Genomic DNA, 19,279 nt, shown 5'->3' with positions numbered 1-19,279 from the left:
ACACAAAAACAAAGTCTCCACAAGATTAAAAATCAAACAAGAAAATACAACCGAAAACGAAACATTACAAAATAAATACAAATATAATAAACTATCATACCGCTGTAAACAATTATGATCAATTATTACATACTCGAACACTATTCAACGTGATCTATAAAATATCTGAACGATTCACACTTCACTATTGATGTTAAAATGCTTTCCTTCTTACTATCAAAAGTGTCATTTTCTAAAAAAGTACTATCCGAAATGCGTATCCACGACCTCCTTTTTGTCGACCCAGCTTCAACGTGCAAGACAAGGAATCAGAACCATCCACACACCCATTCGTGGGTTGGGAAATTTAATTTTCGTACTGTGATTTTTCCATTTGCATTTGCATGAGCGAACGAAGAACGCGGCCAGTGGAAAACAGCAACAACAACATGCGGCGAATTCTCGACAAGGCAAGAAAGACAAACCGCGGATGCGAACGGCAACCGACGGGAATCGCTACCAACTACCAATGACCATCCATCGTTCTGTCCATCCATCCGCAACGCGTTCTTATGTTCCTTACTTACTGTTTTTCGTTCTGTTTTGTGTGTGTCTTTTCTAACACGGTAACAAGTTGATTGTATGTTCACCATTCCGAAGGCAGACCCATCGCTTCTTCCGTTCCTCACAACGACCAGTCACAACTGAGCGACGCCAAACATTGCCAGATGAAAGTGAAGTGGATTTTTTTTGGGCATTTTTTTTTTCCTTAATACATGTGAACACACACATTTCGTTTGGTTTTTCTTTGTGTTTTCGCTAACGAAATTTTGCTAGTTGAATATTAATTCTATTAGCCTTTTTTTTGTTTTGTTGCTCACAGTTGTTTCGATTCCGTTCCACAGTTTCACCGGCAAACGGATGAACCGAAACGAAGTTTTGAGTCGTAATTTACCAATTGTGTACTTCGTACCCTGTCTAGCGATAAAATTAGATGTCCAATACTGTAGATGAAATTTTGATCCCGGTCACGGCACCAAACCCGGTGCCCTTTAGGCTTGTACTTTGGTGTAATAAAACTAATTGAATGAGCATAGAATTCAATCGTCGGTTGGCACACTGAAAACGATGCTATTTTCAATGAAAGCTTCGCCTTGCTAGAGGAAACTCATTGAAGCTTAACAAAACCGAGAAGACACACTCGTGCCATCAACTTCCCTTAGACTATTCGCTTAATTACACTTAATATTCGGTTCATGTGTGACACTCTTAAGCCGACTATCTAACGAATTTTATCAAATCTCGGGTTTGTCATGCTAGCGGACCCTAATTCTCAACACTGTCGGCATATAAAACAATGCACTATCCCACTACACGCTCATTACCGGCCCATTTGTTTGCCATAAATGGGAAACTTTGCTTCCTTAAAACCACGTCTCTTTCTTTCTCTCTCTCTCGTTTCTGTTGTGCCGTTCCTCTTAGAAACCTTTAATCATCTTCACGCACACGTCAACTAACCCTTTTTCCTTGCGCTGGACTGTCCGAAAATTAGACACACAAATGTGACCGGAATCGATAAGTGTCTTTGTATGCACACACACACACACACACACCGGCAACTAACACCCTTACGGCTATCAAACAAGGTTATATCTCATTAGGAAGATCTAATCCACACTATACGCACGGCGTCGGTTCGCTAGTGGCTTCTGTTCGGTGTTTACTTTCCAAAAACGGATAACATAACCTCACACTTAACCTGCACAACCCCGCTGGATGCCTTGAACGTCTCTTGAGATTCGCTTTATTCGCCGGGAAACCAACCGGACAGTGATCCTTCAAAGAAACCGGACAAGAAACCCACCGAGCAGTGTCCTAATCCTTTTAATGAATAATTAAGTGAGAATTTGTTTCCTCTCTACTGTAGCCGTGCGGAGAAAATTAGTTTGTGGAAAAGATTTATTCGGGTTTAATGGCATCTTAATGGGAAGGAGTGTTTCGTGTGCTTTTCTTTTCCGAACTTGATTGTTCTTAGAACGCTCGTGCGTAGGTAGCCTTTGGTAAACCCCAAGCCAACGGCATACCTTGTGCTACTGAAGGGTTAAGGAATGATGTTAGATACGAACAGCACACATAAGATGACTCAGTAGGCTATCCCTAAACAGACAAGAAAAAAAACAACTACCAAGGCTATTGCTTTCATGGAGCTAATTGCATTGCCATGATTATGCGAGAGTTTACTTATCTTGCCGATAGTGGACAAAACGTCCGAAAGCCGTGGGTATTCCCCCACACAGCTTATCTGCATGCACGATCCAATTTGCGTTCAAATTGATAGTCCACATAGTAGACCCCACAAAGGGTAGACAAATGTACAAACACACACACACACATAAAACAACAAAAACTTATGCCAGTGCACACATTTTTATCGCATTTCAAATATAAATTCCGAACGCGATTTCAAGTGGATTGCAGTGGCGCCATCTAGCGGACGGTAGTGAAAACTGTTTGTTTATCAACTATCGGCTAGCAAAGCGAAGGGCGATGAGAAGCGCGTTTCAACTGTTTCCTCTTATCGTACAGAATTGAGCATGACGGAGCAATTAGCCTATTTAACACCCTGCCGCCTATTAGCGTGATACACAATGGGAAACAATTGAAATTAGCTAGCCTCTCATTATTAGACGAGGAGCTGCAGTAGCCATTACTCACAACTTTAAGCTGCACTGTAAAGACTATAAGTCTCTCGTCGTGCTATCATTCTTTCTACACAGAGCCATACGCTATCAAAGTGTTGGGAAGATACCTGTTTAGTACCATCTTATCAAAGCGTAGTTATACTACGATAAAAAAGATATCGAAATTCACGTTACTGTAGCACACGCACCAGGTTGAGGAAAATAGATATTCTACATTTGCCACATCTTTCACCAGCTTGATGGCAGTTGCAAACGGTAACAATTTCGCAGCAATGCGATGGCTTCCTCTCCGCTATCTTTATCTCTAGGGGGATCGTACCACGCAACATGCACCTTTACATACTGCCACGGTTAAGCGCCTACTCAGATATCATTTTACTGTGAGGGTGAGCGGACTACTGCGCTGTCCGACATCTTCGTACCGTTCGGTTCGGCGTAATTTCGTACCAACCGTAGACCATGTGCACGAGTGCAGAGTGACACACGACGTCAGCAACATGAGTGCACGGTACACCACAATTAGCGGGCTGCTAGGATTCGGCGAACACAGTGGCAGCAGCGCAGCATCCCAGTTGGAAATCGAAGTACTGCCGGACCCGGACGACAATCCGACAGCACCTGCAAGAAGAACGCGTAAAAGAGGTCAGTATCGAGTGGAAGTGGTGCTCTCACCAATCGGACTTTCATACCAGCCCGCCGTTATCTTCGACATTCTCTTACCCACAGATAGCCTTCGAAAGATCAGTGTACGCCATCTGGTGAGCAAAATAGAAACCCGTGCCGTCGAATCGTTGGAGCGCAATTTCGGTGGACGGTTTTCAGGCCGACTTCGGAAAGAGAAGCGACTGGATGAATCTGCTCTTACCGCGTCCACGTCGGGCACCGGCGTGCAATCGGAGGCAGAAAAGCCCACCAGTTCATCGCCACGGTCCTGGTATATGGTGCACCTGACGCCGGAAAAACGATCCAACCTTTCGGACGGTACGGGCGCTGCTCTCTCGCTCAGCTCCAGTGTGGCTACAGACGGGGACAACGACAACAACGACGACGTCCAGCAGGGCGTTATCGGGTGCGATAAGATAACCGCAGATAGCGCTGAATTTAGCCAACGGTAAGGGAAATGTTTATTATGATGCACGTACCTCGGACGCCTGGAGAGCCCTGTCCACGGGGGAAGCGGCGATAGATACACCTGAACTACATTCAATCATCGATTGATTCGCAAACTTGTACCATAGCAAGCAAGCAGCCTCAGTGTGCCACAGTCGAAATCCGTACAACTTCCGAGACAGCTGATTAGCATCGCGCTGCCGGTTCTAAGACGAAGAGTTCGTTTTATCGTGACTTAATCAAGCCCTGATAGTGGAATAGTTACACCAGTGGCCGTGAATGTGGCGAAGGTCTCGGAGCGGTTTAATGAACTCGTGGAATGTCCAACTTGACGGAGACGAGTTTTTCGTGCGTTACAAAGCGGGATTGGATTTGTGTGAGCTGTGAGTGTTAGTTGTTGATTTTATTGTTAAACTTTAACACAAATTCTAGCCGCCAGTGCTGGAGAGTGATTCGAGGATTACGAATCAAACATAGTGGATACACTAAGTGCTTGAGCCTTACATAGTACTAGAAAGTGTTGCCTAAACAAAACCAAAATTATAACTTTCATGGTAAACGTCATCAGTGAACTCCTCGTAACTTGTAAATCACCTATAAAACGAACCGGTTTAAGGGACAAAGTACGCGTCACATCCGCATGACTCTCCGCATTTACCAAACAATCCATTTCGTTTGCGTCACAAGCAAGTCATTGCGTATTTCGGCCACAAATGGGTGTGATCGCGCCTTACAAATATCAATCACTCAGCACTCCGGAAGTTTACTCGCACAAAAAAGCACATTTTTTAAACGCCCCTATGAGCCAACCACCTACCAGCTGCTGATCGAACGAATCGAAGTAATATGACTCGTGTGTGACATGCGACCTGCAAGTCGAGTTCCGGGTGCATTCGTGTCGCGCATTGTTTTTGAAAGCGCTGCTTATCATGGGACGAAAGGGGCTGAGGCTCGAAAAAGAAGCCTTCGCCAATCGGGATTATACCACGGGCGGCGTACATTGTAGCAATCCTAACTGGGTGCTATTTTGCTTTGTTTTATTGCAGATTGCCGAATGACGAGATGGCAGACAAGAAGCGCGTCATCAAAACCGTGCCCGGCACACCCAGCATTGATCGGGAAGATTCCGGTCGGTGGAGCATTTGTTCGTAAGTAATGGAAAACGCATCCGCATTGCTACCTCACCACCCTGGAAATGTGACCCCCAACATCGTCTTACATTTTAGTGACTTTGAAAAAGATTCTCTGCCGGACGTGGCGGACGTGTGTGACACCTGGAATGAGTTCATCTATCTGCGACTGTCCGAAGACAACGTCAAGCATTTAAACTCCTACAGCCCGTAAGCAATCGCGCCATACATTCTAAATGCCAGATATACAGCAGAGATCCCTCCTTTTTTGCCAGTGACTTTGAAACAACACCATTCGATGAGTTCTACCAACCAGCAGAAGCGTCCAACACGATCATCGCTTTACAGTTCACACCGGACGAGCTACATCGCATACTCTACGGAGGAGATCGACCAGACGACAGCGACGATGAGGACGACATCCAGTCCCATTCCTCGCACGCCTCGTCCAGTTCCGACTTTGTGTTTGTGGATGCACGGCTGCAGGAGTACGCCGAAACGCGCGCTACCCCATCGGTGGATTCCCTCGACGAAGGGGTCGCTTTCCGAGACAGTCCGGTGGAATCGCCGGAACCGCATCTGCACCCAAGTGATATTGACATGTAACGTATTACTCAACACAACGCCGCATTCCACCTTTGTTTCAGTGCCTCAGCACTATCAGCAGCACCCGTTATCACGCTCACGATAACCGTGTGTTGATTTGCTTTTCCATTGCAGTAAAATCTCGTTCCTCATCGAGGAACTGCTCGACACGGAGCGAAACTACATCAACACGCTCGAGAAAGGTATCGCCACCTACATTGACGGCGTGTTCAGCGATCGCACGCCACCCGAGCTGAGCGGCAAGAAGTATCACCTGTTCGGGAACCTGCAGTACATCTACCGGTTTCATCGGAACGTTTTCCTACCGAAGCTACTGACCGCGGGCAACGATGTGGAGCACATCGCCGACACGTTCGTGCACTTTCTCGACAATGAAAGCTTCTACGGCTACGTACTGTACTCGATGTATCATCCCAAGTCGCAGCGGCTGTGCGAACAGCACATCGAGTTTTTCCGCGACCATCAGCAGCTGCACGGCGATAAGCTGGGCGTGAAGAGTTTGATACTGCAGCCGATTCAGCGGTTGCCCCGGTATCAACTGCTGCTGACCAGCTTGTTCAAGCAGTTGGTGAAGAAACCGGGCGCAATCAGTAGGAACACCCAGCTGCACAAGGTTTGCGTGGCGGAGAAGCGGCTCCAGACGCTGATAGGCATTATGAACGAGTCGGTTACGATCAACGATATTCTACAGTGTGAAAAGGTGAGGCACATGTCGCGATAGATCAAGCGCACTGGCAGTAACACTTACACCAATTCCAGGCAGAAGACGATGAAGTCGAACTTGGGTTCGGAGTACCCAAACCGGCCGTCGTGCTCAAGAATCAGAACCACGATAATCAGGTGCTGTTCCTGTATCCTAAAGACAACGAAAATGTCGACCACAACAAACCGGTAGGTATCTGTACTGCGTGCCTAAAACCCTTCGGTGCATTTCCAACAGCGTCTGCATTTCCATTCCAGATCAACATTCTTCACCAGGGCAAATTCCGCAGTGCGTTTCCCGTGTTCATTCACGATCTGCGACTGAAGCGACAGTATCAGGGCCACCTGTTCGTTTTCGAACGTTGTGTGATCTATGCCGAACAGCTCGAGCTCAAGTCGCTCATGTACCGGGGTCACTACACGCATCAGGAGATTGAGTTTGACTTTAGCAACCGACAGATCTTGAAGCTCTCCTCGCGGCGGCACGACCGGTTGGAGATCGAGGTGAAGATTAACATACAGAGCCCGGGCAAAACGCACCTGCCGGACATCATGATGGCGATCAAGACGATCATCGATCGAAGAGATCAGCGCGAAAGCTTTGCGATCGATCATAGTACCACCGATGCGCTGTCGAACGTGCGGGACACATTTACCTGTCGGAATTCCAGCTTCCGCAGTAGCATCTCCAGCACGACCAGCGATTCCAGCTTCTTCAGCGTGTTCAGCGGCCCTACGCATGGGGATATTCCCGAGGAAGAGGACGCCACCGCTGCGCCTCAACGAACCGGCAGTGTCCTCTCGGAATGTGGCTCGATCGAAGCGATGCTCCACTTTCAACAGCACTTTGAGCGTACGCTCGACGAGTGTACGAATGTGTACATCCGCACGCTACCGGACGATGTCGCCGGTCAGCTGGAGCAGATGGTGGACATACTGGACGAGATGTTGACCCTGCAGCGTGCCATCAACGAGCGGCTGTTCGAGCAGGAGTACGAACGGCTCAGCTTCGACAGTGATCTACAATACTTTTGCAGCGTGTTTCAGGACTGTTTACGGCGCAGTGAGTTCGACGTGTTTCTCCGGTACGTTGAGCAAACGAAGATGGTCGAATCGATGCTGATGAGCTTCGAGCAGTACTCGAACAGTCAGCCGAAGGGAGGTGCCGCCGGTTCGGGGACACCTCTCTCGATCGATGCCTTTCTCTACCTGCCGATCAAGTACATCAATCGGTGTCACCAGTTTTTGAGTGTTGTCTGGCACCAAAAGGAGGAGGAGGACCGAACAGCCAACGCCGGGCTCAAGCAGGCTGAGCTGCAGTATGTACACGATCAGATGGCGCTTATCCAGCGCCGGGTGAACGAGAACTATCAAATCCGTCAGCTGATCATGGATGTGCAGTTTCTCAACGAGATCGGGCTGGTAAAACACTCCGAGATCGTGAAGTTGGAAGGATCGTACGCCCTGTTTCGTTTGCTGCTCACGAAAACAGGCCTGCTGTGCATGAAGATCAACGCCGAACAGGTGAGTTCTGGTGGGGTTGATGACGCGTGGACTGAATAGTAAGCCTTTTCTCCCTTCCTAACGTCCCACCAGCACAAAGTCGAAACGTACAGCAGTGTCACGTTCTACTGTCCGTACACGAAGCTATCGGCGCGGACGAGCAAGCGGAAGGGTAGCGTTTGGTACGTCTATTTGGACAGTCGGAAAACGACACTGATCTTTCCTTCGCGGCACCTGCGTTACCTCACGGTCGAACAGTACAACACCCTGTCCACTCAGATGAAGCAGAAGGAGCGCGAAAAGCGGCGTTCATTCTTCTACGTGACCTGACGGTTTCGGTTGCAACAGGACACCTGACGCATGGAACTCGTGATACTAGTGTGTGTGTGTGTGTGTGTGTGTGTGTGTGTGTGTGTGGACACGGCAATGCCATACGGTGATGTAATCGATAGTCAGCAATAAATTATTCCATCATTCTGCATTCGGCGGGGAGTCCCATTCCTTTTTATGTGGAGTGAATAGGCAAGGGATACTTCCCGGAATTCCATACCTGACACCGAAATGATTTGCCGATATCGCTAACGTTTCCGAAAATCAATAAGGTCGCGCTGAGTCATCGGTATCTGTTACACCTGGGTAGCCTTAGAAGTGGTGTTATCTATCCGCGATAACACCCACCCCTTATGGGTGGAAAAGTCCACGAGCTGCGAGTCTGAAAATGCACAACCACACGCACACATGGGACTAACGCGAGTATTCGGCCACATTGTTCGGGTTCTCGCGTGTTTTTTTTTTTCGCTGCTGTGAAACGAATGAAAGCATGAGGAAAATTCAACTGCAACGGAACCACGCCATTAAGCGTTAATTTGGAAAGAACTGTAGCCGTCCGGCCTTGGATGCACGGGAAGGGGTTGGAATGGATGTGCGCGTGTGTTATCTTCACAGCGCCGTGTTGGAATTATCGCATGGAATAACATGTGTCCCGAGTTGTGCGCTGTAACGATATGTGCGCATGATGAAAGGAATTTTAAATTACGCGCAATATTCCACACCAACAAGTTAAAATTTGGATTTTTGTTTGCGAAACTTTACAACACTTAATTGTTGTATAATATTGAAGATTTTTGTTGAATGTATCAAAAATAAATGATCAGTATCTACTAGCCACATACGATCTGTTCGCTGTGATGGACACCTTGTTGAGTAATGAATAAAATTGGTAAAAACATATTTCTTAGTGTTATTATGGTACATCTGAAAACCATGACTCAAAATTGATATTATCAAAAAACAATTGAGAGAACTATTTTCTTTTTAATGATCACATTTTCGATCTGTCGATCAGAGCTATTGCACAGGACATTCGGGATGATATTTCTGCCATGAAGAATTAAATCGATGAGGTGAAGATGTTTTTATGAAATCAACGGACAGATACGAATTTTCATTTTTTGAAGCTTTCTTTAAAAAGAGATATAAAACAAGTCATGTAAACGGAGGAAAAGTTTAGCCTTACATAGCATGAACTGGGTTCGCTATCACATCACTGCACACTAGCACGTGCTTATTTGATGCTTCGCTCTTGGTTTACTCTACGATAATGGCTACCGATCTCACAAACTAAGCATCCAAGCTGTGAGAATAAAGCCCCCAAACTACGTCATTAGCTGCGGTATAATCTACTTCAATCTCCTACAGACACAACACCGCACTCGCATTCGGTTTTTGTGGCGGTGGAAAAATAAACACCGGCATTGTGTCATCTTCCAGCGGTCGGGCAATAGCGACCACAGCGAGGGAGACTACGCACACCTCTGATAACGATCGACTTAGCCTCCGCACACCTGTTGCCGCACTCGCACGCAGGCAAGGGGGTAAGGAAAAACTGTCCCGCGGCTCAACAACAGCGCAGCACACGGCCCAATTGTAACCAACACACCGTCAGTACGGCCTGTAAGCGGACGCGGCCATTCAACTGAGTCACGGAATTCCGCAGTGTGTGTCCGGTGTCGCGCAGCGCGTAAGGGCAGTTTCTTTCCACTGATTAGAAGTGACGGTCTTGGTTTCGGTGGCGTCCGGGAGCTGGCTGGTGTCGGAAAAATTGTGCAGGAAAAGCCGATCGATCTCTTGGGATTATACTCACTCCTCGCTGCGCTGTTTTTTTTGGTTACTGTGCGTGGCTGGAATAAAGTGTCCGACATTCGCCGACTGGTGTACCGGTCATACTCGTACGTCTTACTGTGTGTCGTTTAAATTTCCGCATACAGCGAGCAGAGAGAGAGAGAGAGAGAGAGAGAGAGAGAGAGAGAGAAAGAGAGAGAGAGGAAAAAGTGATCATTCCACCCTCTCACCCCTATTTCGTTGCTGAACAACCCGCGCGAATGTGTGTGTCGATTAGTTCGTCCGAGTGTGTTTGTGGGGAGCCCGTCGTAGTGTAAGTGGGTGCGCGAAAACACGACGATAACCGCCAGATAGCGCGGGGATACAAAAGGGGAAAACATACTGTGTATGTTCGCGATAAAAAGCGGACGCGAAATCAGTAGAAACGAAGCCTTCCACTGCATGACATCTTCTCATCTCGTTTGGCACAGTTTTCTCCTCCGTTTTCCCTCGTGCATCTGAGCCCGTGATCGTCTTCGGTGCGTGAGACGTGAGCTGCCTACGGCACGAAACGCATCCAACTCACACGCCTCCGTTTGCGCAAGATATCAAAATAGTGGGTGGGAAAGCGACATGTACGGCCAGCGTAGCAATGGTGGTAGTGGTACCAACGCCGACGACGATGCTGAGGAGGCGAACCATCAGTCATTCGCCCGGCCGAAGAGGCAGACGCACTTGAAACCAGCTGCCGATCGCATTTCGTGTGACAGCGGTATTTCGCTGGAGGATCCGGCACTGATCCCCACCCACCCACCGACCCTGGTGCGCCGCCCGAATGGTGGTGCGTCGTACGTGCGACGGTTGACTCAGCTATTCGAGAACCTGACACACGACGAGCTGCGCCAGGAGCAGCACCGGCAGGAACAGTGCACAATGTCCTCGACCACCGTCGGTCCGTCGATTCACCCGCCGTGGGAACTGCACCAGGTAACCGAAGAGCCAACCACACCGGAAGTGACCGCCGAATCACCCGTGCTGCGGGCAGTGCCGTGCCAAGTGCTACCGACGGTGTGTGAAAGTGTTGTGGCCGGGGGTGGCACGGTGGAAAGTGAAAATCAACCCGCGAGTGATGGTTCCAACGATGCGGAAATTGCACAAGACGCATTAGCGCCGCTGCCCGTTGTGGCTCGTACGCTACGGATGCCCAATTTGGAGGCCAGTGCGGAGGATCGTGTTATGTCGATGAGTGTGCGGGTGAGTGGTGGTGCACGTGCGAGTGCGGTGGGCAAGAAAAGGCTAAGTCGCCGTCGCCGAACAACGCAACAGTTGGTGGCGGACGAAAGCGTCGGTGGTGGTGCGCGAGCACTCAGCTACAGCAACGCGCAGGGTGATAAGATGGATGGTGGCGAACAGTACGACCACGACTACATGTACGATGACGACGAGTTCGACACTAGCGAGGAGGAAGAGGAAACGACAGAGCAGATGTCGGAACCGCACGGGGCTGGTATCGCGGGAAGGTATGTTCACTTTCGAATGGTAAATACTTTGTCCACCACCCTCCCTGTTTTGAAGGGTGAGTGAGTAAAGCCACACACACAAACAAACCCCCCCAAAAACAACATCCAAATCTACAAGATAGCACGCTTATCTTTCATACCGGGCGCGATCATCGCCTCGTATCGGAGGTCGCAGATCTACGTAAAAAAGTTATCACACAGCTTTGGGCCGTGTTTGGACAGTGCACAACCAGAGCGTTCGGTTTTGGGTATTTTCCCTTTTTCAAGGCTGCTGAAGGTGAAGCATTTTTGGGTAGCTATGCTTTATGGACTCGATAAGGTGGTTTAAAGTGCCGATGTAAAAAGAACTTTAGGAGACCGCTGCAATGGGTGAAAAGTGACTGATGATAAATATTACATTTGTATCACTTCACTTCGATAAGCGGCACTTGACGAAACGCCTGTGCCCTAACTGTGTAAAGTTCTGGGATCTACCTTTGCTACGAAGCGAAGAAGGCATGACAGGATGGTTCATACGAATTGAGCTCCAAAAGCGTCTACTTCACATCGCTTAACTTGTTTCCCTGATGCTTGATGCATCATTTATGATTTCTAGCGTTGTAAACGCCTTAAAATATGCAACATAACGTTCCATTTGACAGTCGACTCCTACAGGAGGATTTTTTTTAAATGGGTTTTGCTCACTGCCGGGCCTGCTTTGATCATTTTAGTTATACAAGGCAGCTAGAACAAGTCAATGTGCATAGCATCGCAGCCTTATACGGAAAAGGGGAGCATAATCACCAATTTCCCAAGAAGGAGATTCCCCCCACTGAAAGTTGTATCCAGGGTTTTAGAAGATTAGTTATAGAAATTTTTAAGTCTAGCTGAAACAAACCGACTTTATCTTCCCGCATGCTTAACAAACTATGTACGAGTGAAGATTCATTCATTTGCTACACTTGATCGCCCAGAACGATGACGATCTTGATGTGCTCGCATGAATAAACCATTCACGTTTGACGAATCCACTTTGGGGTAGTAGAATTTACAATTCTCCACCGAAACGTTCTACCAGGTCAGGAAGTGCCGCGCAAGTGAAACGCTCGTACACTTTCCACTCTTTAAGTATGTGATGACCTCGAACCGGTGCAGGAAGAAGCAGGGAACACAGAAGAACGTTCCGTACACTTACATTACCAGTTATGCAATTGCAATAATAAGCCCTATCAGCGCCATGCATGAATAATGCATGCTCGCCCGCTTCTTGGAAGTTTCTACGCTCGCAGACGCCGCACAGATTGCGAATGCGAGCGGCGAACCACACACCACAAAGAAATCGCTCCTAATGACGCCAGATAGACAACGGACGAACCCTGCAACAACAACGACGACAGCAAGACCAAGACCCTCTCACGAGGTCGATCACGATCGGAGCAGGGTTGTGCAAATGGGTTTGCGCGTCGCGGTTCTAGCAAGAACGAGCACCTCCGACCCGATTAGCGGAAGAACTTGAACCATTGCGAGTCGGGGAAGCGGGCGTGTGGGCCCGAACGGCTGCTGAGTCATCGAAGCTCGCACATAAGAACCACTTACCACGGCTGCGTCTGTTGGTAATGGCCAATACAAGTCGTCGAAAAATAAAACGGGAACACAGCGAAGGACATATGGTTGATTGGCATCGAAATTTGTTGTTATGTTAGTATAGCAATAACGCGTTTGTTAGTTTCCCTTATCACGTTTCACATAGTTGTTGGGTTGTATCATCAGTAGCGAATTGTATTTGCGCCTGGACGCACCGAAAATTTGGCTACAATTTGGCCTTAAACAGCATAACCTCTTGTTACTCATTGACCAGGGAGGTTGCTTGGTTGCTTGCTTAATGATGCATGGGATATTCCGCCGAAGTTCTTTATCGGCCTCTGCTGAAAGGTTCATGCTGCTAACGAACAGACGTTCGCTAATCCGTTTGGAACTGTGCTTTGTGCTTGCAGTGGGAGTGAATTCGGCGAAGGAGAAGCACCGCCAGAGATTTTCGAAGCTCACAACACGCACGTACCGGTGATCGATCGCGGTACTCCACACTACGAAGAGCACGACGAGTTCAGCAGCAGTTCGTTCGACAGTGACTCGGACGATGGTGAACCGTTCGTCGTGCGACCCGATTCGAACAGTTCACTCAAGACGGCGTAAGTACGACCGTACCTGGACCTGGTTAGCTCGTCACTTCCAATCGCCATGTCTTTCTACCACAGTCGCGTCACCAGCATACTGCAGGAGCTGTTGGCAAACGAGGCAAACTACGTGCAAACGCTCGGCCGAGGGATCGAGAACTATGTCAGCATCATGACGGGGAAGGACCTGCCGCCGGCGCTGCGCGGTCAGAAGTATCACATCTTCGGTAACATCGAGAAGATACACAACCTGCACCAGAGCCAATTCCTGCCGATGCTGGAGTGTAATCGGGCCAGCATTGCCGGAATCGCGGAAACTTTCATCTGGTTTCTGGAGAATGACAAGTTCTACTGCTACATCATGTTCGCGCTCAACCGTCCTAAGTCGGAACGGATATGCAACAGGAATTTGGACTTCTTTCAGGTAGGTGAAGCTCCCCTCAAAAATAAAGCAAATAGGTAGTCCCAATAAGTCACCCCTCTCACTGATTTCTGCAGCGGCGCCAGCAAGAGGTGGACGATAAGCTCGGACTGAACAGCTTCCTTCTGCAACCGATCCAACGGTTGCCGCGGTACAAGCTTCTGCTTGCCGAGATCAACAAGGAGATCCTCAAGCAGATGGAGGACACAATACTCGAATCGGTCAAGGACGAGATCGGCATCCTGTGCAAGGCGGAAAAGCGTCTCGAACGCTTCATCGACATCGTGAACGAGGCGATGAGCATCAACGACATTCAGGAGTGCTACGAGGTGCGTATCCAGTGGCGTGACCCTGACCCACACTGATCTACTTTGAGCGTTGAGCGTGAAAACGGATCTGGTCTCTCGTCATGCGGAGACTGTCACAACTTTGACACCCAAAGCAATAATTTCCACGCACGTGTGTGTGTGATTGAAATTGGCACGAATTTACCTCGATTGTATACAACTCAGGGTCCGAACAGTGTGCGGCTGGAACTCATGAACCAGTGCCTTGCGATATCCGATCTCTTCAGCAGTCCGGTGCACACACCGATGGTGTTGATACTGCGCCCCCATCAGGATCATAACCCAGCCAAACGAGAACCCGTGAGTGAGGAACTGGAGAACGGTTGTCACCGGTTGTACTTGACACTTGATCGCAAACACTCAAACGGACCACAGTATGGTCCACCACACTAACACAGCATTTCAGATGGTGACAGGGTGTTGGACACTAATAACAATTACGGGGTGGGGAGGGGAAAGGGGAGGGGGTGCAGGTTTTTCCTTCTATGATCTACGCACTACACTAACCAGGTGGACAGAAGCAAACACTTATCGGGAAACAGTAGACAAGCTCTCTCTCTCTCTCTCTAACACACGTTTTCATTCGATTAATAATATCTTGAACGACTTCTGTCGCCCTGTTCCACAGATTAACCTTTTCAGCCAGGGTAAGTTCCGGAAGATGTTCGAGGTGGACATCTACGATTGGGACCACCGTAGACGCTACCCGGCGAAGCTGTTCCTCTTCGAGCGGAGCGCCATCTACGCGGAGAAGGTGAAAACCCTGCTCGAGTACCGTGGCCGGTACGACGAGTCCGAGATAGGCATCCACAACGAGAACCGGAACAAGGTGTACTTGTACGCGCGGAAGCGTGGCATCCAGGAGATCGAGGTGACCTGCGGTGACATGAACGAGACACAGCGGCTGTCCGCGCACGTCGAAAGGATGATGCAAGAGTTCGCGGTGAACGAGCGTGATCGCATCAATACGCTGGTCCGGCCCCGAATACCGAGCGTGATGACGCTTAACCGGCGCAGCGTTGCCAGCATGGTGTCCGGCAACAGTGCTACCACTAGTATGCGTAAGTGGAAGAGTTCTCTTCAAAGCACGATACGGCAGGCGACAAACTTCTAGTACGCTCCTGTCACAGAACCGAAGCCGAAGCCAATCCTACTAATTAGTGCAAAAAAAAGGCTACTAATACGAGTACGCCGCACTCTAACGATAACAATGGATCCAAATTCCTAGAGGCTTTAAGTAACCATGCTTTAGTCTTGTGTTTTGGCCCTAGTAATCTCTGTATTTTATAATTTTTTCCCCCTATTGTTTGGTAATAGCAAAATGTTGTTCGAAGTCATACGATTCGTTTATTTATTTGCTATTGCTCAACATCTAGGCATTTGCCAATCGTACATATTTACAAAATGATAATATTATACCGTAAGAAGGAATTGCCTGCCCGTTATTTTCTCTCTCTCTCTCGAACGTTTGGTTCCACTCTCACCAGTGGGAACAAACATGCGACAGACTGTTGGGCGTTTTGTGCGATTTCGGGCGGCGTCGGTTCTGTGCTGTCGTACCAGTGTGTCACTTCGCCTGTCAAAAAATTCAGCCCGTTAAGCTTTAAGCCGGCGTCCGTCAAGACAGCCCGTTAGAAGCGCTTAACGGGCTGAACGATAAGCAATAACAAAGATCTCCGTTGCAAGCATAACGAGCGCTAAAGTGTGTGTATCCTCCACACGACCCTCAAGAATACCATATTTTGGAGCCCGTCAAGCTCGCTACGGGGCACCTGCCCGATGGTAAACAATAAGTTTTCGTTTTCTTTTCAGGGGAAAGTTACGAATCGCAAACTACCTGGTATGTTAGCTTGTAGGTGGTATCTGTGTGGCTTCAGCAATAACGAGAGGCCCTCTGTACTGTGTGCTCGTCCACATCCTTCGTTCCCTCGCCTCCCTGTACGACCGCAAAAAAAAAAACAAATCATCTCTGTACATATCTGCGTACGTGGTAGCTGTAAGCCAGACGCCCGTCACGACCCATTTCAACCCCCCGTTGTTTGTGTGGTTTGATAATAAAATTGACACCACGGATTGGAAAGCAACAGGACGTTACTACTGTGTTATTGGGAAAATTCGGTGTGGGAATCAGGCGCTGTTCGTGTTTCACATGTGTGTGCTTTATATTCCCTCATTACGTATCTCGTATTCGCCTTCTGGTACGCACTCATGTCCGAACCTGCGTTAAATTGTTGGTGCTGGTAGTCGTCGCCTGGAACTGTCCGTGTATCGGATTACGTTTCTTAACAAACTTTGAGCATCTTTCCACAGGAGCACCGATAAGCCCATCGCACAGCTTGCCACCATGCAGAAGAACTTCTGCCGAATACTGGCGGCTAATAGGCGCTACTACTTCAACGAACTGCCCCAGGAGTTGGCGTCCCAGGTGGCTGACTTTATGCGCGTGTACGACCGGATACTGCACTTCCACACCAAACGTTTGTACGAGGAGCTATCGCGACCAGACACGGGAATCGACGATGTTTGCGAGATGTTCATCGGATACCTAAAGGTGCGTTGAGGATATTATTACCAAAAAAAATAAATAATGCGTTACTAGCGCGCATACTGGTTCATTCTACAGGAAGGGGCGCTCGATGTGTACAACGAATACATTCGTCTGTTCAAACCGGCCGCGGAAGTGCTTAAAAACATCCACAAAGCATCGGTGAGTTTAGGCTTTGCTTGCATTTAAACCATTTACAACCTCATCTCAATTCAAATCGGCCACAAAACCAGCATGGTGTGAAATATTTCAAAACAGTTTCAACGCACCGTATGAAACGTTTCATGGAAATGAAAAGGTTTGCTGTTTGTATAACAGTCCACGTGCAGCGGTATAACAGTTGCAATGGGGTTTGCGTCACCATGGAACGTTTTCACGAAATTTTGCGGACAAATCACTTTTATCAATTGTTTGATAATTCCTTATCCAATGCATTATCATGAGTACAATTTTTATTTTGTATTTTTATGAAAATTTATTTAAGTTATGCTAATTTTATTCATACCCCGGGTCAGTCTAAAAAGTTTATTGTATAATTGTTTGATAATTATTGCTCACAACTAATCAAATAGCAACGCATTGTAAAATAGATTTATCATATTAGCTTCGCAACATTCCTCTCTACCGAAACCACTTTCGGCCAGGGTTCAAATGACATTCACTTTAGTTTGGTAGAGTTAGAGATGGAAGCGTGCTAAATCGGACAATTTCACATTGTCGAGCGAGGAGTGACGAGAAACTGGGTTGCTTAATAGTTGATGAAACTGGTTAAACTCTAGTCTACTTGAAGCGACTTAATCGAGCGTTGATACACTTGACACAACACATTAAGCTTGACATCGATCGTTTCCCCCCTATTATATACAAGTTTCCTCTCGGCTAATCGAACTCACTTTTTCCTGCTACTGATTAGCAATCAATCTACAAAGCAATATGTTATCTATCAAAACTTAGACAAGAGATTGCACCCCATTGCCGTCTTTTTATTTTTGCATCGCTTTCAATCTTCTGCACCTCTTCTTTGCCGTGGCAATTGAACCTGACCGACACCTCAATTACAGCGCTCCAGTATCACCGACAGCATGGTCGCGCCGACGATGGATGAGTTTACCTTTCTTGCCGTACAGCACTGGAACAAGCTGGAACACTTCCTGCAGGCGCTGATCGTGCAGATATCCGAACAGATGAACTCGGGCCACATGGAGCACCAGGATCTGTTCCGCAAGCTGGCATACGTCGAGGTGCAGGTGGCCGGTTTCCGCCAACTGCTCTTCCAAAACTACCGACTTTTCAACATGGACGAGAAGATATCCCCGGCAAAGATGGGCCTGGTGCTGTACTCCGACCGTGTGCGGTATGACAACGAAACGATCAGCTCCCACCGTGTGCTGCTCTGTGAGCGAGCGGTCGTCTGTGTCAAATTCCACTTCGTGCGGGTAAAAACTTCTACACCAGATAGCCAATGCAACAGCTTAAAGCAACACGCACGGTAATCCCTTTTTTTTTTAAGGAATTTGGACGCCAAACGGAAAAGTACACAGGGTTCGCCTTCATCGATCGTTTCGGGCGGGACGTGAAGATGCCCAACGTACGGGTCAGCAAGAAGTCCGAGGTGCGGTTGAACGTGGTGATGAACGAGGCGAAACACCCGATTGACTTCGGCAACACGGCCAACCGGGACAAGTTCTACGGTCAGTACTGTGCGGTACATGCAAAACACGCTTAGAACGTGCAAGCAAACGAACGGAACGCTTAGAACTAGTCGCTAGTCGATAACCTCTCTGTTTAAAACCCTCACCAAGCGCGTAATAAATGCCACACTTTCTAATAATCACTCTAAAACAACAGACCCCCAAAACATCCCCGTCATCCAATATCGCCACGCATTCTCCGAAACTCGTACTTTCTCCACGGAACTACCCCGGTTTGGTGGGGTACCTTCCTGGACGCGGTTCTGTCAACATCACACCAAAACGCTCAACGCAAAACAAATAAGCGCCCACCCTCTTTACCGTGGGGTGTCCATCGGGCCTATCGGATCCAAAATCCATTATTCGCTTCTGATAACATGCGCCCGGCTAGATAGCTTGGCGGTAGACATTCCTCTTTGCGGAGCGAGATAAGCAACTTCCCCATTCTCCGAGACGCCGGAACGCCGGGCGTCGATACGCTCGGTATTGGACAGTTCGCTATATACCTTTCGACTGGACGGACGGTGTTCGCGGGTACGCATGTACAGGCGTCGCAAACCATTGAAGTGTTTCGTGGCAGTTCGCTAGGGCGGCTGGGAGCTTACTTACCCGAAGTGTGAATCAATGCGTTATCTAATCAATCGGCTGGACATTTCCCTGCTCTCTTTCATCTGAAGTCCGAGAGCCCCGTATGAAGTGTTTGTTCTCTACCTCGTGCCTTGTGTCTGTCTCGCGAAAGTGTTAGTGTTCCGCAACAATCGCTTACCAGT

The 19,279-nt window shown here is 48.3% G+C and overlaps 2 protein-coding genes across 2 annotated transcripts; both read left to right on the top strand.

Moving 5' to 3' along the window:
• Positions 1-3,178: 3,178 nt before the first annotated feature.
• On the top strand, positions 3,179-8,062 carry LOC128707458 (uncharacterized). The gene is made up of 9 exons (XM_053802410.1): positions 3,179-3,323; positions 3,408-3,792; positions 4,838-4,939; positions 5,018-5,131; positions 5,197-5,523; positions 5,642-6,227; positions 6,287-6,418; positions 6,488-7,753; positions 7,826-8,062. The coding sequence occupies exons 1-9, from the start codon at positions 3,179-3,181 to the stop codon at positions 8,060-8,062; spliced, it is 3,294 nt and encodes a 1,097-aa protein (XP_053658385.1).
• A 2,403-nt stretch (positions 8,063-10,465) lies between these two features.
• Positions 10,466-18,544, top strand: LOC128706840 (uncharacterized). Its single transcript, XM_053801782.1, has 11 exons — positions 10,466-11,352; positions 13,332-13,520; positions 13,587-13,929; positions 14,004-14,255; positions 14,439-14,573; positions 14,902-15,334; positions 16,086-16,113; positions 16,584-16,824; positions 16,897-16,980; positions 17,880-18,254; positions 18,329-18,544. The coding sequence occupies exons 1-11, from the start codon at positions 10,466-10,468 to the stop codon at positions 18,542-18,544; spliced, it is 3,183 nt and encodes a 1,060-aa protein (XP_053657757.1).
• The last annotated feature ends 735 nt before the right edge of the window (positions 18,545-19,279 follow it).

Source organism: Anopheles marshallii, chromosome 2 (genome assembly GCF_943734725.1).
Source record: "Anopheles marshallii chromosome 2, idAnoMarsDA_429_01, whole genome shotgun sequence".
Taxonomy (NCBI): domain Eukaryota; kingdom Metazoa; phylum Arthropoda; class Insecta; order Diptera; family Culicidae; genus Anopheles; species Anopheles marshallii.
The sequence above is the reverse complement of the archived record's forward strand: the minus strand, read 5'-3'. Positions and strand labels throughout refer to the sequence as shown.

What these genes read in the sequence shown, in the direction of transcription:
- LOC128707458 (XM_053802410.1), top strand. Translation starts at nt 3,179, where the DNA reads ATGAGTGCACGGTACACCACAATTAGCGGGCTGCTAGGATTCGGCGAA. An exon ending in CATTTAAACTCCTACAGCCC is followed by an intron (nt 5,132 to 5,196) that starts GTAAGCAATCGC and finishes CTTTTTTGCCAG; the next exon opens with TGACTTTGAAACAACACCAT. An exon ending in ATATTCTACAGTGTGAAAAG is followed by an intron (nt 6,228 to 6,286) that starts GTGAGGCACATG and finishes CACCAATTCCAG; the next exon opens with GCAGAAGACGATGAAGTCGA.
- LOC128706840 (XM_053801782.1), top strand. Translation starts at nt 10,466, where the DNA reads ATGTACGGCCAGCGTAGCAATGGTGGTAGTGGTACCAACGCCGACGAC. An exon ending in AACAGTTCACTCAAGACGGC is followed by an intron (nt 13,521 to 13,586) that starts GTAAGTACGACC and finishes TTTCTACCACAG; the next exon opens with TCGCGTCACCAGCATACTGC. An exon ending in TGTTCATCGGATACCTAAAG is followed by an intron (nt 16,825 to 16,896) that starts GTGCGTTGAGGA and finishes TTCATTCTACAG; the next exon opens with GAAGGGGCGCTCGATGTGTA.